At 40.6% G+C, this 24,690-nt stretch overlaps 2 protein-coding genes across 4 annotated transcripts in view; both read right to left on the minus strand.

The window, feature by feature from the left end:
• pkig (protein kinase (cAMP-dependent, catalytic) inhibitor gamma) overlaps window positions 1–6,121 on the minus strand; it is a 35,341-nt gene extending 29,220 nt beyond the window's left edge. Inside the window, exon 1 of the mRNA XM_012853779.3 lies at window positions 5,838–6,121. The gene's annotated coding sequence lies outside the window, so the exon portion shown is untranslated. The remainder of the gene's footprint in view (window positions 1–5,837) is intronic.
• A 3,820-nt stretch (window positions 6,122–9,941) lies between these two features.
• Window positions 9,942–17,736, minus strand: ttpal (tocopherol (alpha) transfer protein-like). Of its 3 annotated transcripts, none has more exons than XM_012853776.3 (6): window positions 17,678–17,736; window positions 16,863–17,089; window positions 13,657–13,900; window positions 13,289–13,482; window positions 13,026–13,136; window positions 9,942–11,895 (listed from the first exon to the last, which is right to left on the minus strand). In XM_012853776.3, the coding sequence occupies exons 2-6, from the start codon at window positions 17,070–17,072 to the stop codon at window positions 11,617–11,619; spliced, it is 1,038 nt and encodes a 345-aa protein (XP_012709230.2). In that variant the 5' UTR covers window positions 17,073–17,089; window positions 17,678–17,736; the 3' UTR covers window positions 9,942–11,616. The 3 variants fall into 3 exon arrangements, with proteins under 3 accessions (XP_012709230.2, XP_021166942.2, XP_012709231.2); XM_021311267.2 differs by lacking the exon at window positions 17,678–17,736 and adding an exon at window positions 17,574–17,668; XM_012853777.3 differs by lacking the exon at window positions 17,678–17,736 and adding an exon at window positions 17,489–17,624.
• Window positions 17,737–24,690: the final 6,954 nt, after the last annotated feature.

The raw sequence follows: 24,690 nt of genomic DNA on the forward strand, positions 1-24,690 counted from the left end.
TTCTTCACCAAAATAAATGACAAGATGAATGATTCAGAACGTGACAGGCACAGACTTTGTACCCCACAATATCACAGCCCACCTGGATATTGCTGCTGATCACGTCCGTCTTATTATGACCAGTGTGTCTATCTTCTGAGAGCTACTTCCAGCAGGATGATACACCAAGTCAGCTCAGATCATCTCAGACTGGCTTTCTTAAACACTACAATGAGTTCATGCCATTCCAAAAATCACCAGATCTCTATCAAATAGATCACCATGGATGTGTAGCGGACAAATAGGAAATGCATGATGCAAAAAAATGTCTATTAGCACCAATCTGATGGATTTCACGGGGGGAAAAAAAAACATTCAAAAAGGGATTTCAAGCTGCAGCCAAAATGTAGAACATGAGGGAGATTCTCGGTCTCCGGTAGAGCAGATTGACTGGATCTTTCCATCTGTCACATGAGACAGTTAAAGCCAGGGCCATGGCACTCATTTTCTCCTTATGGGAAAGTCAGGAAGTTAAAAACCAAGACGCTTAGAGGCTTCACACACACACAAAAAAAAACCAAAAGTATGTCGCTGGAGAGAGGTCAAGACAGCTGAACTGCCAAATCCCCGAGAGCAAAATATGTACACATCAGACCAATGATTATACAGAAGGAAGCAGATGAAAATAGAACGAGAGCAGCCAAAGCACATAGTATTAAAACTCTGCTTCGCTATTATGTGCACACACAGTGTTTAGTTAGATCTGTTCGATTCCTAAAAAAGCTCCAGAGGTCTTTGGGTATAGGCCCTCTGATTCTGGACGTAATGCAGGAGTAAATCTAAAAGTCTAAACCAATTTTGAGAATGGACAGCTATATTTAGCTAGAGAATGTCATGCTCTGTCCCCAACGCAGGACTTGAACGTAGCCAAGATGACCATTTAAGGACAGAAGAGCCAGCTGTAAACGAACAGGACAGGAACAGGGAACACTGGGGGTATAAATCTGACAGGAAGACGCAGCGACGGCCCCTAACAGCATCACATAAAAAAAAAAAAACAGCGTCACATTAAAAAAAAAAAAAAACATTCCTGTCATCCGCGGAGCCTGTATCAGAAAAATGTTTTTTTTTGCTGGGAAGCCCCAGCTGAAGCAGATACGCTTTCTGTTTCCTGATCGAGTTAGCGGAGGAGAAGAGAAGGTAAAAAGTGTTGCAGCGCTGCAGATTATCACCAGCGTGACATGATTACTCAGTTAACTGCCTTCAGAGAAAAACGGCATCACGGTTTGGAAGATACATAACGCACAAAGGACCCCGGAGACTCGTCTTCAAGCCTGTCAAATCACCAGCATGCGTAATCATATTGGGGAAGGCTGAGCCTCGTCACCTGCCCGCCTCGTTTTGCACCGGAGAACATGACTGAAGGAGGCTCTGCAGGGCTCTGTCCAAGGTCAGCGGGGCACGCGTGTCTCTTTGGTAGCAGGGTTTATTCTGGCTGCTCCCCAGCCCTCTCAGGCCATTTTGACAGACAACAGGCTATGTTTGGTAAGCTGGTAAGAGATGAGGTGAGGCAGAGCAGAACAGAAAGGCCCATCTGACCTCAGAGAGAACAAACTGTGCTGAATTTAATCTTAAATTCGTCAGGTGACCTAATCACCTCTGACATGTAATCTTTTTGAGACAAAAACAATGAAATAAAAGGGAATATCTACCCTGAAATGTAAAAGACTAGACAAGGGATTTAAAAAAAAAAAATAGAGCGAAATAAAAAGTGGTCTTGTGAAATATTACAAGTTAAACTGCCTTTAGAAGTAAATATTTTTTAAACTGGGAAAAATACTAATAAAAAGGAAAATCTTTTCTTTGGATTACAGTTATTATTCAGATGTTAGGAGTCAAAGCGACCTTTCCCTTCGACTAAAACCACCTCAATCTGAAAAGCCAGCAGCCTCTCTTTGGATTTAGTGCCATTAAACTAAGAGCTTTGGAATAATAACGGTCAAGACACCACATTTTCACAATATTTAGACTAAAATGTACAGCAGCACCATCTACTAATGATTTTTCTTTAAGAGAGAGAAGCACTAATTACTCCTATTCCTGTGAAAATAAGTGCGGTTAATAGAGATTATATATTATTGTCACATGTGTGTGTTGATATTTGTATTTTGATATATAGGCATAGGGAAAAAGAAAACTTAATAGCAATAAAAAATATATGTTTAACGTCATTTCTAATAAGAATTAGAAACATTTTAATCGATAAAGTCACCATATTTTAAGTCCTTGCTGCTACTAAGAGTTACTAACAGTTATTCAGTCTTAGGATGAAGAAACTTGTACTTCAAGAAAAACGTTGACTTTAGTGTCTTAAGCGTTTTCTAGAGTTTATAACAAGATGTTTCTCTTAATACCTTAGATGAAAATCCAACACACAGCTGCTGTTTTGTGTTAGGAATGCATCACACAGCAATTTGAGTTTAGCAGCAGAATAACAATGATAGTTTGAAATATTAATTCATACCAATAAAGCCCAGCTCATATTATGTTATACCAACACTAACTTCAGTGTGACTTTATTAAAAGTCTATGAATCCAAATTAAAATAAAGGGAATACAAGTTACAACTGAAAATCTATACACAATATTTTTTGCATCACTACAAAATAAAAGACTATTTTTGGTAAAAAAATAAATAAAATATGATGTTTTAATTTGCTTTCAATTTTTTGGGAACTTTGTGATTCCCTGGGGATATTTACTCAAGGTTATTGAATGTGAGAACTATACACCAACCAATGCCTAATTGACTTTCTCTAAAAGGTCTTGCTGTTCTTTATTTGTAGGAAAGCAAAAGTTGACCTTGAAGAGTCCAGCTTAGCGCCATGATACTCGTCACAAAACATTTACGACATTCACTAAAATACATCGACTTCACTGAGGATTGCAGTCATGAGACTTCTAACCAACCAACATCGGCTCGCTCTACTCTCAGCGGTACTCATTAAGAGCAGAATGACAAAAACGTATAATATTCTGCAAAACAAGGACATTTAGCGTGCTATTTTTACTCAAGGTTATTTTACTGTGATAATCAGTGAATACTCTCCGTTCACAAACCAACTTAAACTATTTTAATGTATTCAGACCCAGCGAACATCAAATTAGCAACATATCTAGAGGCAGTACACAAAGTGTTACTGCTGTTCATAATAGTAAAAATGAATAATACAATAAGTTGCATGAAAATGACAGGAAAATATAAAAAAAATTGCAAAAACAAAAAGTCAGGGCTTCTTTGCTTCCAGCCTCCAAAGAGTTTAGATTTTTAGGACTTTCTCGTGCAACAGTAAAGTGAACGTTGTTTCTTTTTGTTGGTTCATTAAAAATGTATTTTGTTCAGGAAGTCCCCTCATTAAGAAGAACATTTCACATGAAAAGAAGTTCAGGCCTGCTTATTAACCTAGTTTGGCTTCTTCATGTTGTATTTTTACATCGCTGGCCTAGAAACAGTGGTTTCTTTTTTGTCTTTCACACCCTCACGCACAAAAGAAGAAAACTATGCCAAATATGTACGCGTACGTAGTTTAAACAGTTCACTAATCTTCTCCCTGTTAGGACATGCCACATCTCTGTTTCCCAGCACCTCTGTGACATTTAACCGCTGGTTCTGGTGTAAGACAATAGTTCAAAGCTGTTTTTTTTTCCCTCTTCCTCATGACGAACACCAGCTTATATTGAGCTGGTACAGGGCGCTTGACGCTCTGGGAGTTCTTCTTTGTCTCAGTCAACAGCGAAGCAAGCCACCACAGGCAGGCTGGGAGCCAGTGTTTATTTTCACCCGTACATGCCCAGTAACACTGGCACTTGCCCACCATCACAAACACACATGCACACACATACACAAAGTGGGGGGTCCGCTACGGCTCCTTAGTCACAGTCCCCATCCAGCTCCACAACTGCTGTTATCTTCTGGTAAGGGCAAAAACACAAGCATGAAAGCCTAAATGAACTGGTTTCTGCTTTACAAGTGCTGGCCATTTATTCCAGACTTTCCAGTGTTCATTACAGAATAAATACGGATTTCATCGGGAAATTCTGGCAGATATTTCTGAAGAAGTCAGACTTTAGAGACGAGAAACTGAAAAGGACAGACAGGAAGGTATGACAGACTGATTGAGGGAAATGGATAAAAAGACAGATGGATGGTTTTTAAGTTGGTGGGATGGATGGATGGATGGATGGATGGATGGATGGATGGATGCATGGATGGATGCATGGATGGATGGATGGATGGATAGATAGATAGATAGAAGGAAGGAGGTCGACTAGAGGTCGACTGATACGTCGGCCAGCCGATATTTCTTGCCGATATATTTGTGGGTTTTTTTGTCCTGTATCGGTATCGTACGATACATGCTTGCGATTTATTAGCGCATTCGGCCGCCATGCTTTGATCTCACGTGAAGCGCATACACCAACACTCCCTCCCTGGCAGCGAGCGGCCGGTAATGTTGTAAGACTGGGCGCCAGCAACAACAAGGGTACGTTTTTTAACTTTTGATGCAGTTTTAACCGTCCAATTTAGCTGCATCTGGCCTTTGAAGGTCCGTCCCCGTCTCGCTGTGAGCTGGAGGGAACGGCGGCGCGTGCGTCTGTTTCTGTTGATAAAAACCCACGTCTGATCTCCAGCTGGCGAGCTGCCACTGCTGTCCGTGTGCTCGTTCCCATGGAGAATCATGTACGCACATAAAAATAATTATCAATCGCTGCGCGTGCAGCATCCTTTTCTGTGTACCTGTCAAGCCGCGCTCTGAAGCTGATTAATATTAGCTGCTTAAGAGCTGAGACTTGTGTAATATTTGTCATTATTGTTTAATTTTTATAATGTAAGTGGAGGAAGACAAGAAAAAAAATATCGGCCTGAAGAATCGTCCACAAAAAAAAATCTGCAGCACATATCGGGTTATGTTGACATAGGATTGATCAATAATCGGTGTCGGCATCGGCCTTAAAAAAACTTATCGGTCGATCTCTAGTCGATGGATGGATGCGTTGGTTTGTTAAACGGATGCATGTGCTGGTTTGTTGGGTCATGGGTGAATGGAAAGAAATATTTAAGCATGGACATCATATTGGATGCATGGATTGATGCACAAGTCTGGAAATTCGCCACATTTGTTCTATAGTCTGTTTTCTCTTTCACACTTATGGAATATGGAAAACACCAGAATCTAATTCTAGACATTATTTCCAGAGGTTGCCCATGCTGGGCATAGGAACCCTAACCCTAAACAACCACGTCGCCGCATGCAACGTGCTGCCATGGGTTCCCACTGAGTCATGAAACTGAAGTTGATGTGGCTTTACGGGATAGGGGGAGGGGAGGATGGAGGGTCGGATGGTGCATTGACGGAGAAGAATGAGGCTAGTTGATGAGAAAAGGAAGAGGAGGCTTTTCAAAAGGGCTCATGTGTAGGAGGCACTGGCATGCCAGGCTTTTTTAAACGGAACCCACACAAACACAGGCGCCTAGATTGATGGATCCACTTGATTGCCTTCGACAGTCGAGGAAACGCGTAAATCTGATTAGGAACGACGAGATAACCGAGGCCAGGCTGACCCAGGGGGAGAGGCTGGTCGTTTGTACGCAGCGTGTGTTTCAGATGTTATTGTTTCTGGCTGGCTGGAGGCTGGGCTGGCTCGGAAAATGCCTTCGGAAAAATCAAAGTGGACGCGCTTGCTTCGTGACTCCGCAGCTCCCGGCGGCTGCTTGCTTCTCACACAGACGCAAACAGTTTCCGCGCGTAAAGCCGCGTCCGCTGCGCGCATTCCTGCAACAACAGAGCCGCACTCACCTTGGTCGGGTCGCCTCCTGTCATCCACTTGTTACGAGGGAAATGTAACACCATGGATCTCCTGTTAAGTTTCCTGGCAGTCAGACAAAAAAACCGCAGGAGCACCCCTCGAAGAGAGGGCCGAAACACCGGAGCGCGTCGGTTCGAGTCAGGGACGGAACCTCCGGTGGCGGAGGGGGAAGAGAGGGCGCGTCCGCAGGGGCTTTTTTCTCAGGAGCGCATCGGGGAGAGACGGGAAAAGCTTGTGCCTTCAAACAGCTGTTTTTTTTTTTTTTGTTTTTTTTTTTTCCAAAATGGAGTTTAGTCCTGCTTGAGCCAATCAGAGCGAGGCTATGGGGGCTCCCGCTCCTCCTGTGGGCTGGAGCCAAATCCACGCCACGCAACGATGAAACGCACATCGGTTATTCTGGTGCGTATGGAAGAGAAGAGAGGAGGGAGGGGGGGACTCCTTTGTTATAGCTTTTATGTCTCTATAGCTTTGTTCGGGCAGACATCAAAACAAGCAGCCGGTGACATGAAACTCTGAGCAGGGAACCCCCGTCAGGGATCCTACGCAGTTCGGAAAAGTGTGGAATTAGATGGAAGTGTTTTCCTGGCCTGGATAGGCCTATTTATTAAAAAATTAAAGTGGCGTACCTACGGGAAAATATATTTCCATAATATCATTTATTTTCCATCCATTGTCGTTGTGTTCATCCATCAATCTGGACATCAAGCTTTTTTCCGTCCGTCCATCATTCTGTCATCTGAAGGTCCATTATCAACACATCCATACATCAGATTTCAATGTCATTTACCATCCATCCATTCATCAGTCACTTAGTCATCTACAATTCCTTAAATCCATCTACCCACCGCCCTATCCATCCATCTGGTTCAGGAAAGAAAGCCAAACATCCCTTTTCTTAGCAACAGTCTTCCCTTCCTTCAGGGGATCTCAGTGTGTTCTTATGCCCAAAGAGAAATGTTGTTTCTCCTGCAACTTCAGGATTTTCAAATCTTGATCAGATGCCTGAATGATCAGGCTTAGAGGAGCAGTGCTCTCTGCAGATGGCCTTGCTCCTCACCCTACTCCTACTCTTGCATCTGGAATCTCATCATTTTTCTCATGATCCAAAGCTCATGACCAGAGGTTAAGAATATAAACAACCCAGTAAATATGCTTTACTCTTTGGATCTGCCATTCCTTCACCAAGACAGGCTAGGACAGAACCCTCACTGCTGCAGAACAGGCCTCCGTCCGACTATCTGTCTACCATCAGTCGTCAACAAAACATCAACATACTTGTACACATCGTCAGAGACTGGCCGTCTCCATCTTTTTTTTTTTTTTGTTTGGGAACCGTGGCCTCAGACTTAGAGGAGCTGACTGTCATCTTGGCTGCTAACCAATAAAGCCATTACTAGAAAAAAACATGTAATTAAGTCCCAAAAACATTCATAATCCTGACATATTTACATTTAAAATCATTTTCATTCACCAAAAATGTATTTCTGATATGATATAAGGCAGGCATCTCTTAGAATGTGATAAAACAATTTAAAAGGGGCAAGAGTTTCACAAATATGTTTCTACTTATGTTTGAAAAAGAAAGACATAAACAATATTTTCTAACTAGTTAAATATTTTTCAGCATTACAGCAAACATATTCTTCTAAGAATTGCCAACAAGCTAGGTGCACCACAAAATCTAATAATTGTGAGCTGTTTAAACCTTTAGTGGAGTGTTTTCCATAAAGTAGAAATGTCCATGAATCTCCAAAGTTAGGAATTGTACTGTAGCTAAAATTTTACACATTTTTGCAAGTTTTGCAAAACATGCTTTCAATGCTAATCATATATATTTAACTAAAATGAAGTAAAAGGTAATGAAGCACTGTAAAACCAAGCCCTTTATGATTTAGCAGTTTGTAGAAATACTTTTTAGCAACAACTGAAGTTAATTTTCTTCTTCTCTGTCCAGATGATGTTGTTCCAAGGCGCTGTAACATACACTGCTCAAAAAAATAAAGAGAATACTAAAATAATACAACCTAGATTTGAATGAATGAAATGTTATTAATAGTTTTCTCTTTACACAGTTTAATGTGCTGACAACAAAATCCCACAAAAATTATTATTGGAAATCAAATTTATTAACCCATGGAGGTCTGGCTTTGGAGCCACATTCAAAATTAAAGTGGAAAAAGACACTACAGGCAGATCCAGCTTTGATGTAATGTCCTTAAAACAGGCAGAATGAGGCTCAGTAGCGTGTGTGGCCTCCATGTGCCGGTATGACCTCCCTACAACACCATAGCATCAATGCCTTCATCCTGCAGGAACTGCTGACACACTCCAGCCACATGAGGTCCAGCGTTGTCTTGCATTAGGAGGAACCCAGGGCCAACCGTACCAGCGTAAGGTCTCACAGTGGGTCTGAGGAGCTCATCTCTGTACCTAATGGCAGTCAGACTACCTCTGCTAGCTCATGGAGGGCTGTGCAGGCCCCCCACTGTTACTGACCCATTGCCAAACCGGTCACGCTGGAGGATGTTGCAGCAGCAGGACGTTCTCCACGTCGTCTCCAGACTCAGGCACATGTGCTCAGTGTGAACCTGCTTTCATCTGTGAAGAGCACAGGGCACCAGTGGGGAATCTGCCAGTCTTGGTGTTCTCTGGCTAATGCCAAACGTCCTGCACGGTGTTGGAGTGTAAGCATAATTCCCACCTGTGGACGTCAGGCCCTCATATCACCCTCATGGAGACTGTTTCTGATCGTCTGAGCAGACATGCACATTTGTGTCCTGCTGGAGGTCATTCTGCAGGGTTCTGGCAGTGCTCCTCGTTTCCTCCTTGCACAAAGGCGGAGGTAGCGGTCCTGCTGCAGGGTTGTTGCCCTCCTACAGCCTCCTCCACGTCTCCTGTACTGGCCTGTCTCCTGGTAGCGCCTCCGTGCTCTGGACACTACGCTGACAGACACAACAAACCTTCTCACCACACTGCAAAAACGGAACTTAAAATAAGTAAAATGTTCTAAAAATTAGTGTATTTGTCCTTGATTTAAGCAGGTAAATAAGACTATCTGCCAATGGAATAAGATTTTTGCACTTAAAATAGGAACAACTCATCTCCATCACCTTATTTCAACTGCAGGATGTCTAATTATCTTGTTTTAGGGGTCAAAATACTCATTCCATTGGCAGATAATCTTCTTTTACCTGCTTAAATCAAGGACAAATACACTAACTTTAAGAACATTTTACTTATTTTTAGATCCGTTTTTGCAGTGCACAGCTCACATCGATGCACCGCCCTGGATGAGCTGCACTACCTGAGCCACCTGTGTGGGTTGTAGACTCCGTCTCATGGTCCCACTACAGTGAAAGCACCACCAGCATTCAAGTGACCAAAACATCAGCCAGAAAGAGAAGGAACTGAGAAGAGGTCTGTGGTTACCACCTGTAGAACCACTGCTGCATTTTATTTTTTTTGTGTGTGTGTGTGTGTGGGGGGGGGGGGTCTTGATAATTGCTTCTAGTTTGCACTTGTTGTCAATTAGTGTTGCTTCTCAAGTGGACAGTTTGATTTCACAGAAATGTGATTGACTTGGAGTTGCATCGTGCTGTTTAAGTGCTCCCTTTATTTTTTGAGCAGTATATTTAGGTGTAACTTTGCAAGTCTAAGCCATGCTGTCATATTCCTTTTAGACAAAGGAGGCTTTCTACCATCAGCCCTACCAACGCAGACATTTGTTCATTCTTTTTTCTAATTGCACTCTAATGACTAATTGTCATAAACCATAACCTTTAACATGCTAAATGGGGCCTTTAGAGGCCCCATTTAGCACTGGGTGTTTGGTAATCTCTTTTGAGTTTTGCACAGTCTGTCCTTTGAGTAAACCTCCTTGGACATTCAGTCCCAGAAGATCAGAAATCCTCTTCTGGCACTGAATTTTTGATATCTTCAGAGACCACAAAAAAAAAAAAAAAAAAAAAAAACTGTTTGGGAAACTCAGCTGAGGACACATGCAGCTATGTTGTGAAAATACCAACAGCTTCCCCTGGGGCTGCAGAACACACCCATTTTTTTTGCCAACAACAGCACAAACAAGACAGAAATAGCACTTTCTGTATAATAGCTTTACTGACTTAACCGTTAACAATAAATATCCTGCAATACAACACAGCTCAGTCACAGACATGCTTGAAAAATAAAAAAATAAAAATAAAAAAAATGAACTTGTCAGCATGGAGCAGATGCAAGACGATCAATGACATAATATTGCACATTTATGTACAATTTGGCAAATCAGAAATCCATAAAGTCATGTGACGTATGGCATTAAGACTGCAATGAGAAAACAGGCAAATAAAACATGTAAACCTACAAAATATATAAGGCAGATTACCTATATTTAGCCCAAAACTATGACTAAACAAAGGCTCTGAAGCCCACACACACACACACACACACATTCAGCTGAAGTAGCAGCCACCTATAATATCAAACTCTCTGGACTAGAAAACACATATTGCTTTGGTGCACACAAGTGTAACTAATTATTAGAACAGTTTAAGGCAATGTTGTTCATGGTTGCACAAAAAAAAAAAAAAAAAAAACTGTCTTCCCTCTTCTTCAGATGCATTGTGGGACAATGCATCCGCATGGACCGAACACTAACAGATATGTAACACTGACAGAAAGACGATACAAAACAAAATGCTTACAGATTCACCCGCCCTTCCACCAGTTTTCTTGTCGTTGACAAAAAAAGGAAAATAGATTTTTTTTTTCTTATCCGTTAAATGCAAAAAACAACGTAGAACTCCAACCAATTAATGTGGTTTATGAACACATCAACAAAGAACACGTACTTAGATGGACTATTTGGGATTCTTCAAAAGGGTTAAAGTCAAGAAAAGTGCTTTTATGCATAAATGGTACTAATCATGCAATTTACTTCTTTCTCTTTTTTAAGTGCTTATAGTACTTAAGGAAAAAAAACGAATCGGCATGTCAAACCTCAAAGACAATCAAAATTGGCCACCAAATAAAAAAAATAATTTGTAGAATTCATGATCATCTGAATGCATTGGGGGGAAAACTGTAACTTCAGAAAAGCAGCCAAAATAAGATTTTTTTTTTTTGCTTGCATCTAGATGTTGCATAAACAGCCATGAATCACTGTTTTCTTGCTGTGATAATTCAACTCATTATTTAGAAGTCAGCTGCCAATAAACACTCCACTTCCCATCTATGAAAAATAATGAAAAAAAACTAACAACTACCAGAGCAACCTCAAGGTTGTGTTTTTTTGTTGATTTTCCTGCTTTTTGCCTGAATTGTGATGCGTGTAACTTGGATATATTCATATTTGCACCTATTAAATTTAACTAAATTCACAACTTTCCTTTTATCTAATTGGTCAAATGAAGCCAAAGCTCTGTGTTTGGAACGGATCTCTCAAAGAATAGGATATGTTCTTATGGAATTATGAAATAAACAAGTAAAATCTGCTTCTTTTAACATCCAGGCTCACACAATGTAAAGCCCTGACTTAAACATCAGTGAAGATATTAAAGAAATACGAGTTCATGTCAGCAGAGCACATGGAGCTGCCTTGGAGCAATGACTGGATGCTGGGCTTCTTTTAAAGTAAAGTTAATTGTAATAGTGTAGTGCTGTTTAGTTAGTAAAATAAATCATGTAGAGTATTGGCAACTTGCCCTACAAAAGTCTACACTCATGTTTCAGGTGAAACAGAAGAAGTCCTCTCAGTGACTGGCTGTGTGCACATCAGTAACAGTAGTAAAGTTGAGAGCGCAGCCCTCTGAAGGTGTCCTCGTCCTTTCCTCCGGCCTGCTCGCCCTCAAACAGCATGGAGTCAGGGAGCACCACGCCCTCTAGTGGATCAGGCTGGCAGAACTCCACTATGAACTCCTCCTCGCAGTCCAGCAGCAGCCTCGACCAGGCGTTCATGTCCAGCCGGCCGGCGGGGCCGCCATACTCCTCCGGCAGAACCGACGGCGGGATGTTCCGGTGCAGAGAGCGCAGGTCTGAGCCGTGGAGGACGTACTGTCCACAGAGACAGAAGAGACGTGTCAGCCTTGACGTTTACACGGGCTCCGTTCAATATTTCATGTCATGTAAAAAAAGCAGCTGCTGCGTGTGGTTTGCTCCCCTAACGCGTCTCACAAAGTCGATTATCAACACGTTTAAAGAGTTTTTAAACGTGCTGATATCATCAACATCATCAACCAGCCTTATACCTTCTTTAGCTGCTATTTAAAGTTTATGACCAGTACGTCTACAGTGGTCAGGTTTTATAAATGGATTCTCTAAAAACCAGATGATGTCAAATAAATGACAAGAAGGAACTAAAGGAACCCAAATTAAACTGTTTGGCTTATGAACAATTAACAAATAAACACACTATCCCTATGATGCCACCACCCCCATTATTTGCAATAGTAAATCATGCTGTGAGGATGCTTATTACCTAGCAGGGACAAGGAAGCTGGTCGGAGCAGATTAATGAAGCAAAGTACAGAGAAGTCCTGACAGAAAACCCGTTAGAAGCTGAAGGTTCATCTTACAGAAGGGAAACAACCCCAAACACACAGCCAGAGCTAAAACGGCCCAGTCAAAGTTCAGACCGAAATCTGACAGACAATCTGTGCCAAAATATTAAACTTGGCCTCCACAGATTTATGACGCTTGAGCTACTTTACAAATTGATGTTAATGACCCTTAAAACTAATTAAGTTAACAAGAAAACATCTAAAAATGGATTTCGGTGCATAACACTTCTTTTTTTCAAGCAGTTCAAGTTTAATTAGTTAAATCTCACCAAACACAAGGTTAAAATTTAAATATTGTAGATTTCCAGGATCCATATGAAACCTCTGTGCAGTACTTTACATTAACTCTTTCACTAATAAAAACTATTTCTCCAGATATTACCCGAAATAATCAGTTTAGCTGAGCCTAATCCTTCTCTCTGGGTACTTTGGCTTCCTCCCACCAAAACCTGACTCAGGTCAACAACCTGCCCTTAGCTGTGAGTGTGTGCCTGGCTGCTTGTCCCCCTGTGTCTCTGTGATGGACCGGTGAATTGTCCAGGGTGGACCCCGCCTCTCGCCCAATGACCCTACAAGGATAAGCGCTTCTAGACAATGGGTGGATAATTCAAGGACAGTAGTTACCCTCTCTGCCATCTTCTCCTTCAGGAAAGGCTTGATTAGCGCGAAGATGCCTTTGAAAATCCGCGGCTCGTTAATTATGTTAACGGCCTTGATTCTGATGGGAAAGCCGTCCTGTTGATTAAAGAGAGAAATCAGAACACAAAGCTAGGAAAAAGGTTGAGTAGTCTAAAAAAAATAAATTATTTGAATTAAGTGTTGCTTCTAATGTTTACATTCAGAAACTCGTCTCACCAAAATCAAACATCTATTATATGATGCCTCACCTGGAGTATGCTCACGACCTTTTTGGCGAGAAAGGGCCCTGGATTGGACGCTTGCGACATGCCCACCCCGGTGTAGTCGGCTAAGATGACGATCCCGTTCACCTGCGTTTCCTCTGGTTGGATCAGCTTCTCCAGAGTCAGATAAATGGCCCGCACATTGTCCACGAAGGGATAGTCGTTTGCTTTCCATTTTCCTGGGAGAAAGAGGACATAACCACAACGTTTCTCAGCATAAAGGTTGTTCAGGAACGCCCAACATCCGTGGATTGAACCAATTAATTAAGGCCCCTGCCTAACACACCTTTAAGGGGTTGGTGATTGGTCGCAAACACGCTGACATCTTCACAGAAGAACGTAAAAAGACCAACCTGGCCGGAGAAAGAGGATGTATCTCCCGTTGGGATCCGGTCTGGGCAGGACCGTGAGAAAACCCAGGTCCAGGACGTGTTTGACCGTGGACGGCTTCAGGTCCTGGAAGACCTCCGGCCAGGCCTTACGGCCCGCGTGGTAGTTGAGCAGCAGCTGCAGGGCGCGGTCGTAGTCAAACTTCCTGGCCCGCAGGAAGCGCAGGAGGAAGGAGTCATCCAGTCGGGTTCTGAGATTGGGATGTTCCTGGAAAGATGGACAGAATAACGAATATATAAATTCACATAATAGAAAGCTCCTAAGTCAGAGCATTCATCTCCAGTCCTTTTACAATGTTGACTTTGATGCATTTTATATTTTTTTTTTATAAGCAACCTAGAAAAAGTAGCGCATTGTTACGAAGTTCCAGAAAAATTAGACATTGTTTTCAGAATATCAACCCTTTTACCTCTAAATAAAATCCAGTGCAACATACTGCCTCCATAAAACACTATTAGTTAATAAAGAGTCATCTAATTTCAGTAGAACTACAGCTGTTCTGTTTCTGGCCTCAGAGGTTTGGTAGAGAACATTAGGGAACAAACAGCCTCATGAAGACGTGGCAGATCAACCTAAACTGTCCTGCAAGGAGATTATTAATTAGAGAAGGAGCCAAGAGGCCCATGGTAACTCTGTAGGAGCTGCAGAAATCCAGAGCTCAGGTGGGAATAGTTGTCCACGGGTCCAGTCCTGCACTCTGCAACTCTGTGCTTTAGGGAAGAGTGCCAAGTAAAAGCCACAAGATGTTCTATTTAAATGTTACCATAAGCCGTGTAACCAAAACCAAACGTTCTGGCTTACATGCAAAGGGCTGTGTGCTGAGAAAACTAACACTGCACATTCTTCTGAACACACAAACCACCATGACGCATGGTGGTGGCAGCATCATGCCGCGGGGATTCTTTTCTTCTGCACGGACAGAGAAGCTGCAAGCAGAATTCATGTCGCAGAGGCGTCTAACCGCCTACAGGGGGCAGTAGCCATTAACGGAAGATTGATGGAGCTAATTAGAAGGTTCAAGTTTTTTTTTTTTTAACTTCATTAGAATATTCTTTATAATATACAATAAGAAATAGGTACAATTTACAGTGAACAATCGCCAGGGGTTTGAACAAAAATAATAATAAATATAATATAAAACAAATTAACTATATAAAGTAAAAATAGTAATAGTAATAAAGTAAAGCTACACATTGCAGCATGTAAAGGGATTGCATAAATATTTTGAATTTAGAGCATAAAGATAAAGTTTTAATAGCTTTTTTGTTATTGGAGGAGGACAACTTAGAAAAATAAGTTGTTGCTATCTTTAAAAAAGAGACACATGAGGGTTTAATTTGTGGATATAAAACTTGGCCATCAGTAGCAAAAGATTACATAATAAGAAATGGTCAGAAAATTATTTTTAGATTATGGAGATTCCAAATAAAACATCCTTAAAATAAAGTTGAAATTTGTCATAAATATTGTCTAGAATGAAGCGACAAATACCTTGCCATAGACACCTGGTGTAACTAGAAGGTAGGAGATGCTGAAGACTTAAGAGTGGGGCTATCGTCCACTTCAAAAGGGCAATTTCGTCTACCACATCAAATTGCCCAAAAAGACACATCAAAGTCTGTAGGCCTCACATGGCAAATTGAAGAAAAACTGAAGGAGCACTCATTTGGAATAATATTAATGTCAAATTCCCCAAAATTTAGCTAATCCACCACCCCAAACAGATAAATTTGGCAAGGTCTTATGCAGCTGGTCATGTTATAAAACTAGAAAAGACAAAAAAAAAAAAAAAAACTTAAACTCAAATAAACTCAACCTTAAAACAAGCAGAATGTAAATGAGCTCGTAAGTTGTTCAAAATGAACACAACACAACAAAGTGATCAACTCTGTTAGACAGACAGACATGTTCTTCTGTGGTGCTCCGAGGGAACCTCTTTATTTGCCGCCAGTTCTGCTTTCACAGGTTTTACGTCACAAAAATAAAAAAGGACTAAATACTATTGTTGCTCAAAGGGCTATTGTTCTGAAGCTTTTAAGTTTTAAAAATGGAAAAGACTCATAGATATAAAGTAAAAACCACAGTATGGTCAAATTGACTTCCTGCTTAGCTTCAGGCAGACGGACTTATTTGCGATGTTGTTCATCGTAAACAGGAAGATCTCCACCTTTTAATTCTTGGTCTATAAATAAGAAGGAGAAGCGCAGAGCAAAAACTCAACCTCACCCCTGTTATTCAGTCGCCTAATGAATCACCTTCCAAAGTTAAAACATGAAATAGATTTGCAGATGTGTTTATGCTTCATGAACAAGTTTGGGCGAAGCTTTACTTTAACTCAGATGGTCTCTCTTATGATCCTGAGATCCAAAGGTTTCTCAGTGACCTTCACCTCATTTATGTTTGTTAATGTATGAATAGAAACAATTAAGTTTTGAATGTTAGTCAAGGATTTACTTACTTAGCTTATTCTTATTAAAATTAAACAAAATAAATTATTCTAGTTGCAGCTCTCAGAAAGGTTGGACAGAACTACTTTAGATCAGAAAACCCCACGGATTTACTTTGTTTATTTCATATTATAAATAGAAACAAATATTGCTAATTTATGCTTATGGCTTTTTAATGAATAGAAATAATCAGGCTTTGAATGTTGGTGATGAAGCTTGTTCCAGTAAAACTAAAGAAGTCTAGTCATGGATTTACTTAGAGTATTCCTTTGTTAATGTAATGTTTTCTTTTCCTATGTAATATTTTACTCTGTAATGTTTTTCTGCTCAGATACAGCAATTTGAATCATCTGGCTACTGAAAAGTTACATATAAATAAACTCGCCTTGCCTTACTTATGGTGTACAGAGAGGAACAGAGATCTGAAGAAGGCCACGAGCCAAAACATGTCGGTTTGTTCATAAAATTGTTGGAGGCATCTCTAGCATACTTTGGTACACAAAGGAGCTCAAGTCTGATTTAATTACTGTGAGATGTACAGCTGTTATGGCTGCACAACAAGCCCAAATGATCATACGTCCATCGCTGTGCGGGATAGTTTGCACGAGTTTGTGCTGATCCAGCGCTGTATAAACTTTGTGACATCAGCCTTGTTGGCCCTACACGTAAGTTTACGATATTTGAGTGATTGTCAATAAAAGGCGAAGAGTAGGATAGAAAACCTTCAGAATCATGTCTCTCAGTGCTTGGACATCTCGCAGACGCCACTCTGGCTTCTCCTGGAGCTCTTCCCGTGCTTTGGCCACCAGTTCAGGGGTCAACGTGCAGGAATACATGGGCGGAGGTGGTCCAGGGAACCAGCTGTGTCCTGCAGCTGTTGAATGGTCTGTTTGAGGAGGACAGAGGCTGACGGTCTCATGCTGATCGGCCATGGACTGACTGGGGGAAGCTGCAAAAAAAAAAAAAAAAAAAAAAAAACACATAGGAAGAATCTGTGAAAACTCCCAAACATAGACCGTACTACTTCCACCTAAGTAACAGTTTTATTGCTTAAAGACATCAAAAATATATCTTTATGTCATGAAAAAACATGAAATTCATCTGCACTGTAATGAAGATTAACAGCACATGATGTGATGGCTTCACACCAAATGTGTTTTTATTTGTTATTATTAAGACATTCTGTACAGTAATAAAATTAGATTGTGGTGCGTGCGGGTATACCGCAGTTTGCATATACGCCACTCTATCTATGTTAAATCATAAACTATGGATCATACAACACTGTTTATTCCCGCTAACGCAACAACATCATCAACATATTATTTAGTGTGCCTGTTCTGCTCACCCTGAGCGAAACCTATGCGACAGGACGTGGTTCAGGCTGAAAAAAACTGCATAGTAACTCGGAAAAACACCAAATAATAACCTACTGCAAAAGACACAGGTCTGTTACATCAGCACCACCGGGAAGAAACATATAAAGAGGCACAAACACAGGCATAAAGACTTAAAAGAGTCAAAAATCACAACCGACCTGTCGGTACAAAATCCTTTTTTCCGGGTTTTGTAAACGGGGTTCTCTCATTGGTCCATTTGCACCATGTGACGCTCTGCAAAGCGCAACGTCTGTTGCTCTGATGCGTTCGCGGTCCACCAGAAACAAGGCTGTCCCGATATTTCCCACACATACATTTTTACGTTTTATTTGCATTTTTTTGAAACTCCCCATGGACATGTTTTTTCCTCATTAAAAATTGAACTATACTAAAGCTAAAAGGTTAAAAAAAAATCAAATACTCAAATATTCTTCTACCCATAGCAGTTCTCGCATTAATTCAATCTCGAGCAAAAAGGGCAATTTTGTCCGCGTTTTTGGTGTTACGTGTCATGTTGTTTAAAGTGGTGTTGTTATTTCATTTGTCTGCTAACATCAGTTTCACTGATTAATTTGGGCGGTGTGTGATCAAGCCATAGGCTACTTTATGATCAATTGATGTTTTCAGCTCAGTTATTTTGCTGTACTAGTTGGATATTTCCACTCACTGGTTTGATAACATTATATAACACTGCTTTGCCTAGTAGAAACCCAGAGTAACACTTTTACCCAGTGGCGTCTCTGGGTTAATTTGTATACATCAAATTATAAATAAAGGCTCATTCATATTGTTAATTTGTTAAACAGAAAAGATTCACATCAATCCTTCTATGAGCTAGCAAGGACAACCAACACTAGATTAATATTTGCTTTTAGTTTCTAAAGCAGTTTCTAGTGTGAAAACGAAATTTCGTTCTGTATGCACTCTGTGTATACAAAATGACAATAAAGAAAGTCTAAGTCTAAGTCTATTTTCCTGTTTTATTTTGTTTAAATTTTTCTAAATTTTATTCCATCAGTTTTTTTTTTACTTGTGTTCTGTTATGATTTTTCCAAAGCACTTTGCATTGCCCTAGAACTGAAATGTGCTATGCAAATAAATTTGTTTTGCCTAGATGGTCGCACACTATCCTGCAGAATGTATACATAACGTGTGCATTTCCATCATTTTGATTGCACGATCCGAGCTTGGGGCCACAGGATTTGTGCCCCACAGCTGTCTACTGAGAGCGTGTTGGGTATGCGCACTGCGATTTTAGATGTCCATTTAAACAAACGTTGGTGGGCCGGCCCCAATACCACACTAAGCGGAGACTTGAGATTTGAGACTATTTATTTCCTGGAGAAATAATTGCATTAACAAAATCAAGTGTCCTAATGGCATTGATTTTCACTGAGCAAATCATTCTTTAGAATATTATTTTCTAAAATTAACTCAGGATTTGCATTGTGAATGAGTTGAAATACATACCAAATGTTATTCTAAATTAGTTAAGCTAATTCAACCTCATTTAATTTTTTTTTAAGTTGAATGTTGGTTCTCTAACTTGGATCTTCAGTGAACCAAGATTCACAGAATCATTCTGATGATGGTGTTCAACTATTTCATTTGTCATTTTGTATGCTTTGTGTGTACATAGTTCCTTAGCTTCTTTTCATTTTAATTTTGCTTAGTGGTTTAGTTAAGTTTCTCTAGCCTAGTAGAGAGGATTTGTTGATTGAAATATAGTGTTATTTCAGATAAACAGCATTCTATAGTGATGTTTTCTGGATGTTCATTTTATTTCTGTTAAATTCTTGAAGTTGAGGAGAAGTTGTCACTCCTTTATTCTTTGTGTGCAGAGTTTGCTGTTAAAAGAACGGCAGCGCTTGAATCATTCCTTTCAACTGTTGTCCTAATGTCAGCTGTTTGGGCTGATATTCACCGGACAATACCTAACAGACCGAGAGTTATTTATTAAACATCAAATAACTTAAAACAGTGTGTAATAGCACAACAACACTAAAACATACTGCACAGACTGCTTCTGATCAAACTCATGTCACATGCAGTTCACCTTCTGTAAAACCAAAGAAAACTTTTAGTTTTTCCTATTCATTTTGTTATGAATGGTAATAACAGAATGGAATTTTTAGACATTGTTAGTTCACATAACTCAGTATCACTTGCAAATGTGATAACATACTTATTAGCATGTTATCTCTTTGGGTTCATTTGTATATCATTTGGCTGCAGTGAAAGCCCCGAGCCATCTGTAAGAACACTGCAGAGGTTCCGTGGTAATCTGGTGACAGAAAGGCATCAAAACAGTTTGTGAAGAGCAACGGGAATATAAAATTTTTCAACTATATAGCCTGGCTGACAACTGTGAACAATAACTGGAAAGCGGGCAGACTGATGATCGGCCCAGTTGAACCAGTTCACCCCATCATGCTTCCACCTGTAGTTTAGCTTTTATCATTGCCATCATTCCAGCCAATACCCGGTCTTGGTGGTAAACATCATCCGAGATGCAGTTGCTTTCAAAAGTGTTCACATTAAAATGATAAGGTTTTGCTGCATAAAGAAAATGAGGCCCAAATAAATAATTTTAAAACTTGTTCCATTTATACTGTGACATATATCAGAGAATAAAAAAAAAAAAGGAAAAAAATGCAAACAATGAAAAGCCACAATAACCTGGTTGCAGAAATGTACACATCCTCACACTAATACCAAACCAATTGGATGTAGTTCCAGCTTTCAGTCTCCATGAATTTATGCTTTCAACCAATAATTGAGAATCTATATAGCTTAAATAAAGTTAAGCTCTTCTTGTTGGATTTTCCTGTCATTTCATTCAAATAATCTCATACAAAGGCATCAGTCGACAGAAGGTTGTAATCCATACGCAAAGTATTGGGGCGATGAAGGCAGTCCACCATAACCTGAGAAAATATTGAACAACAATGGCATTTCTAAAATAAGACATTTCTGCAAAACTGATGAAAAGGTGAGACACTAACCGGTCAGGGAGGCTTTCAAGAGAACACAAAAGGAGCAGCAGAAATTTCCAGCAAGTGCTGGCTGTGATCTACGGTAAACCAATGATTGGCAAAGAGTAATGGCTCTCAATTTTCTCCACCAAACTCAAACTAAAAAAATAATTCCCAACAGTACCGTCCTATCTCTTATCTGCGTTTGTATCATTATTAAACTCTATGCTAAAAACATAGGAGTCATGTTCAAGACTCAAGAATCGTTATTGTCACCACGTGTTACTGCAATGAAATTTATTTTTACTCAGACACTGGGTCAGAATGTAGACGCTTAACATATACAGGCATAAACAACAGACATAGCATTTTCACACTTTTGTTAAGTATATAAATTAAGTCAGTTGATTGGACTGGCCAAACATGCTTCCTGAAAAGCTTCAGTGTGCAAAATAGTCTGTGGGGTCTGCTAAAACTGTGCCAAAAGTCTGATATCAGTCCCTTTTTTTGGACGAATGTCAAAACGATCTTTGACAATCTGATAAATAAATCAGAGCTGTTGTCCAGTCTAGCAACATTTACCTGAGAAAAGTTGCAGAACTATTCCTTTTGCTCTTAAAGGGTAGTTTTCCTCTCCACTATCACTACATGCATGCTCAATATGAGGAATTGCTGAAAAGTCAATGACACAATGCAGGCGACTGTACAATGTTGCAACAGGTTCTTAAAGGAGTGAATGCTGCAAGTCAGTGACTCGAGTCAATGCAATCTGCAGATTTTCCTTAGATAGAAAAGTGTATGAATGATCAGTCTGTATGATTTAACTGAATTGACTTAAGATGACGTGGTGTAAATTGGCACTATGTAAATAAAAGTTAACTTGTATAGCGCTTTACCTAGTCTTAATGACCTCCAAAGCGCTTTACACTACAGTTCAGTCATTCACACCCTGATGGTGGTGAGCTATGTTAGTAGCTACAGCTGCCCTGGGGCAGACAGACAGAGGCAAGGCTGCCAGACACCAGCGCCACCAGGCCCTCTGACGACCGTCAGCAGGCAATGCGGGTGAAGTGTCTTGCCCAAGGACACAACGACAGAGACAGTCAGTGCAGGGGGATCGAACCGGCAACCCTCCAATTGCAAGATAAACTCCCTAACCTCTGTGCCACGTCGCCACTTACATGCAGGTTTTCTACTCTATATTTAGTGATCCTCAAAAAATAATGAAAAAGAATTTAAATCATATGAAGCACAAAAATATCATTATGAACACTTTGGTCTTTGAGATCATCTGAGCTGAACTGTATGTATGACAAGTAAGATATTTACTGGGTATAAACTCTCTGACCTCATCGGCCTTACCGACACTACTCTCTCTTGGTTTCAGTCTTACCTCTCCAACCGTAAACAATACATCACTCTGCAAGGCTCCTACTCATCTACTGCAACAGTTAACCATGGCGTTCCTCAGGGATCTGTTCTTGGTCCCCTCCTCTTTATTATCTACTTGCTCCCCCTCGGTCAGATCATCCGCAACCATGGACTCAGTTTCCACTGCTACGCAGACGACACCCAACTGTATGTCAGCACCAAGCCTTCCTCACAATTCCCACAAATACAACTCAACAACTGTCTGCATGATATCAAAACCTGGATGACCAACAACCTTCTGAAACTCAACACCAACAAGACAGAGCTCATGGTGGTGGCCCCAGCACCACTGCTCAGGAAGTTTGGAGACCTCACCCTGGTTATCGACGGCTGTCCCGCCTCTCCATCGCCCAAAGTGCGAAACTTGGGCATCATTTTGGACTCCACACTCTCATTCAGTTTCCACATCCAGAGCATCACCAAATCTGCCTTCTTTCACCTCCGTAACACTTCAAGACTCCGGCCATCACTTACCGACTCAGTCACCGTAACTCTCATTCATGCATTTGTCACCTCCCGTCTGGACTACTGCAATGGTGTTCTGTCTGGGTTGCCCAACAAAGCCCTAGACAGATTGCAGTATGTCCAGAACTCAGCTGCCAGGGTGTTAACCCACACCAAGCCCTGGCAGCACATCACCCCCATCCTCAAGAAAGTCCACTGGCTGCCAATCAAACAATGCATCAGCTACAAAATCACTTCACTCACTGGCACCCAAGTACATCACTGACCTCCTCCACCCGTTCACCCAGTCACGGTCCCTGCGCTCCACCAGCAAGGACTTACTCTCCATTCCCCGCACCAGACTCAAGACCTTTGGTGACAGGGCTTTCTGTGCAATTGCCCCTACTGTTTGGAACACCCTGCCCCCTCTTATCCGTTCCGCCACTTCCCTGACACAGTTCCAAAAACACCTCAAAACACTCTTGTAAAGCGACCTTGGGTATCCTGAAAGGCGCTATATAAATTGAAGTTATTATTATTATTATTATTATTATTATTATTATTATTTTTATTATTATTATTATTATTATTATTATTATTATTATTATTATTATTATTATTATTATTATTATTATTATTATGAACTGTTAACAAAACCCAACTTTATAAAAAAAGTATTCTGACACACATGGGATTTAAGCCTACATCTCAGCATTAATTATTGTGTTAGAGTTGATAAATTGTACACAGTTGTACTATTATTACATTACAATATTCTTATTCCACTGTATCCCATTGTTATTCTAGTAGAAAAATTAAAATAAAACAGGTTTCACTTATTTTATTATTTATTGCTTACATTCATGTCATCTGGCAACATAACTGCACAAGGGGAAAGAGTACAAAGCATACAAATACATAGATCCAAAGCAACAAAAGAATGAATGAATATGATGGAAACGCTGCCAACAAAGCTTGATGTTTAAGAAAATGATTGCCAGAAGTGAAAACAAAAACTTGTTTTGATATTGGAGGATAAAAAGGGAGGTTTACAAAGAGTTGATAGTGGGGGTTGGGGTGTCGACAGAAATAACAGCATGCTGTCTGGAGGAAACCCCGTAATCACACGACACACCCTGACTAAGGGTGCAAAACTACATTTTCTGTTCACTCAAGATATATTTGTCCTATATTACAATGTGTTTGAGGATAAACATTTCAATGTGACAAAAAAGAAAAATCATTGAAATATGCCCAAGGACAAACACTTTTTCAAGGCATTGGGTTTATAATTTTAGTTCTACCTTGTGGATGAGAACAAAACAACCGAGGTTAACAGGAGTCTGCACATTTAACTGGGTTTCACCATTCTCACATTTTATCATCCTTATCTGCTGTTCCTGTACAGCAGTGAAAGGGAAACTGGTTTCACTTGGTTCCTTATTTAATTCTTGGCAACAAGAACAGGCTTAAAATAAAGGCATTTCTTGTCTGCCACTCAGATTGAACCAAACATTAAGCCTGTTGTAGTAATACAAAGCATACAGAACAGTACAAACGTTTACAAAATGGAAAATGTGACTCAATAAATGGTTAAGTTAAAAAAAAAAAAACAAAAAAAAAATTCTGTCATAGGACTGTCTACTTGCTTAACAATACATATTCTTTTGCCGATCGCCTGCGGTTGGTGTCCTGATATTTCACTTCTCTCTCTCATAAATATTGCTTCAAACCCTGACGGACCTGAGCTTCCAGGTGAACGTTGAGGCATTTATACTCCTTCACAACCTCCACTTCTTCTCCCATGAAGCCAATAGAGGAGCGTCTCTCCACTTGTCGGTTCCTCTTATCTGTTCGACCCACCATGGCGGACATGGATCTCACCGTGCTGTATGTAATGTCTAAGGCTGAACAACAGTGTCAGCATCCCTGGGTGCAACAGATCCTCCGGAGACGCACCCGGTTCGGCAAGTACCACAAACTGGAGATCACTTCCAGCACGGGGAACTGCTGCCCCACGTCATGGGGACGGATGACCCTCCGGGACACGAACTACGGGCGTCTTTGGTCACTAAATCTATCAGTGCTCAATAGAAATATAGCCTAATTGTTCTGTCTAAATATGTAACACATTAAAAACGATTTTCAGGTTTAAATAAATGGATGAAGAGGAGGCGTAACGCGACGCGAATTGACAGAAAAGTCCAGATTGTTGAACTGGAACAAAATTTTGCTTTGCTCTATTGGCTCAATTCGCACCGTTTGCGTCGCTCGAAATCCGACGTTTGCATCGAGGACCATTGACTCGCCCCTGAACGCCT

This window comes from Fundulus heteroclitus, chromosome 1 (assembly GCF_011125445.2).
Source record: "Fundulus heteroclitus isolate FHET01 chromosome 1, MU-UCD_Fhet_4.1, whole genome shotgun sequence".
Classification (NCBI taxonomy): Eukaryota; Metazoa; Chordata; class Actinopteri; order Cyprinodontiformes; family Fundulidae; genus Fundulus; species Fundulus heteroclitus.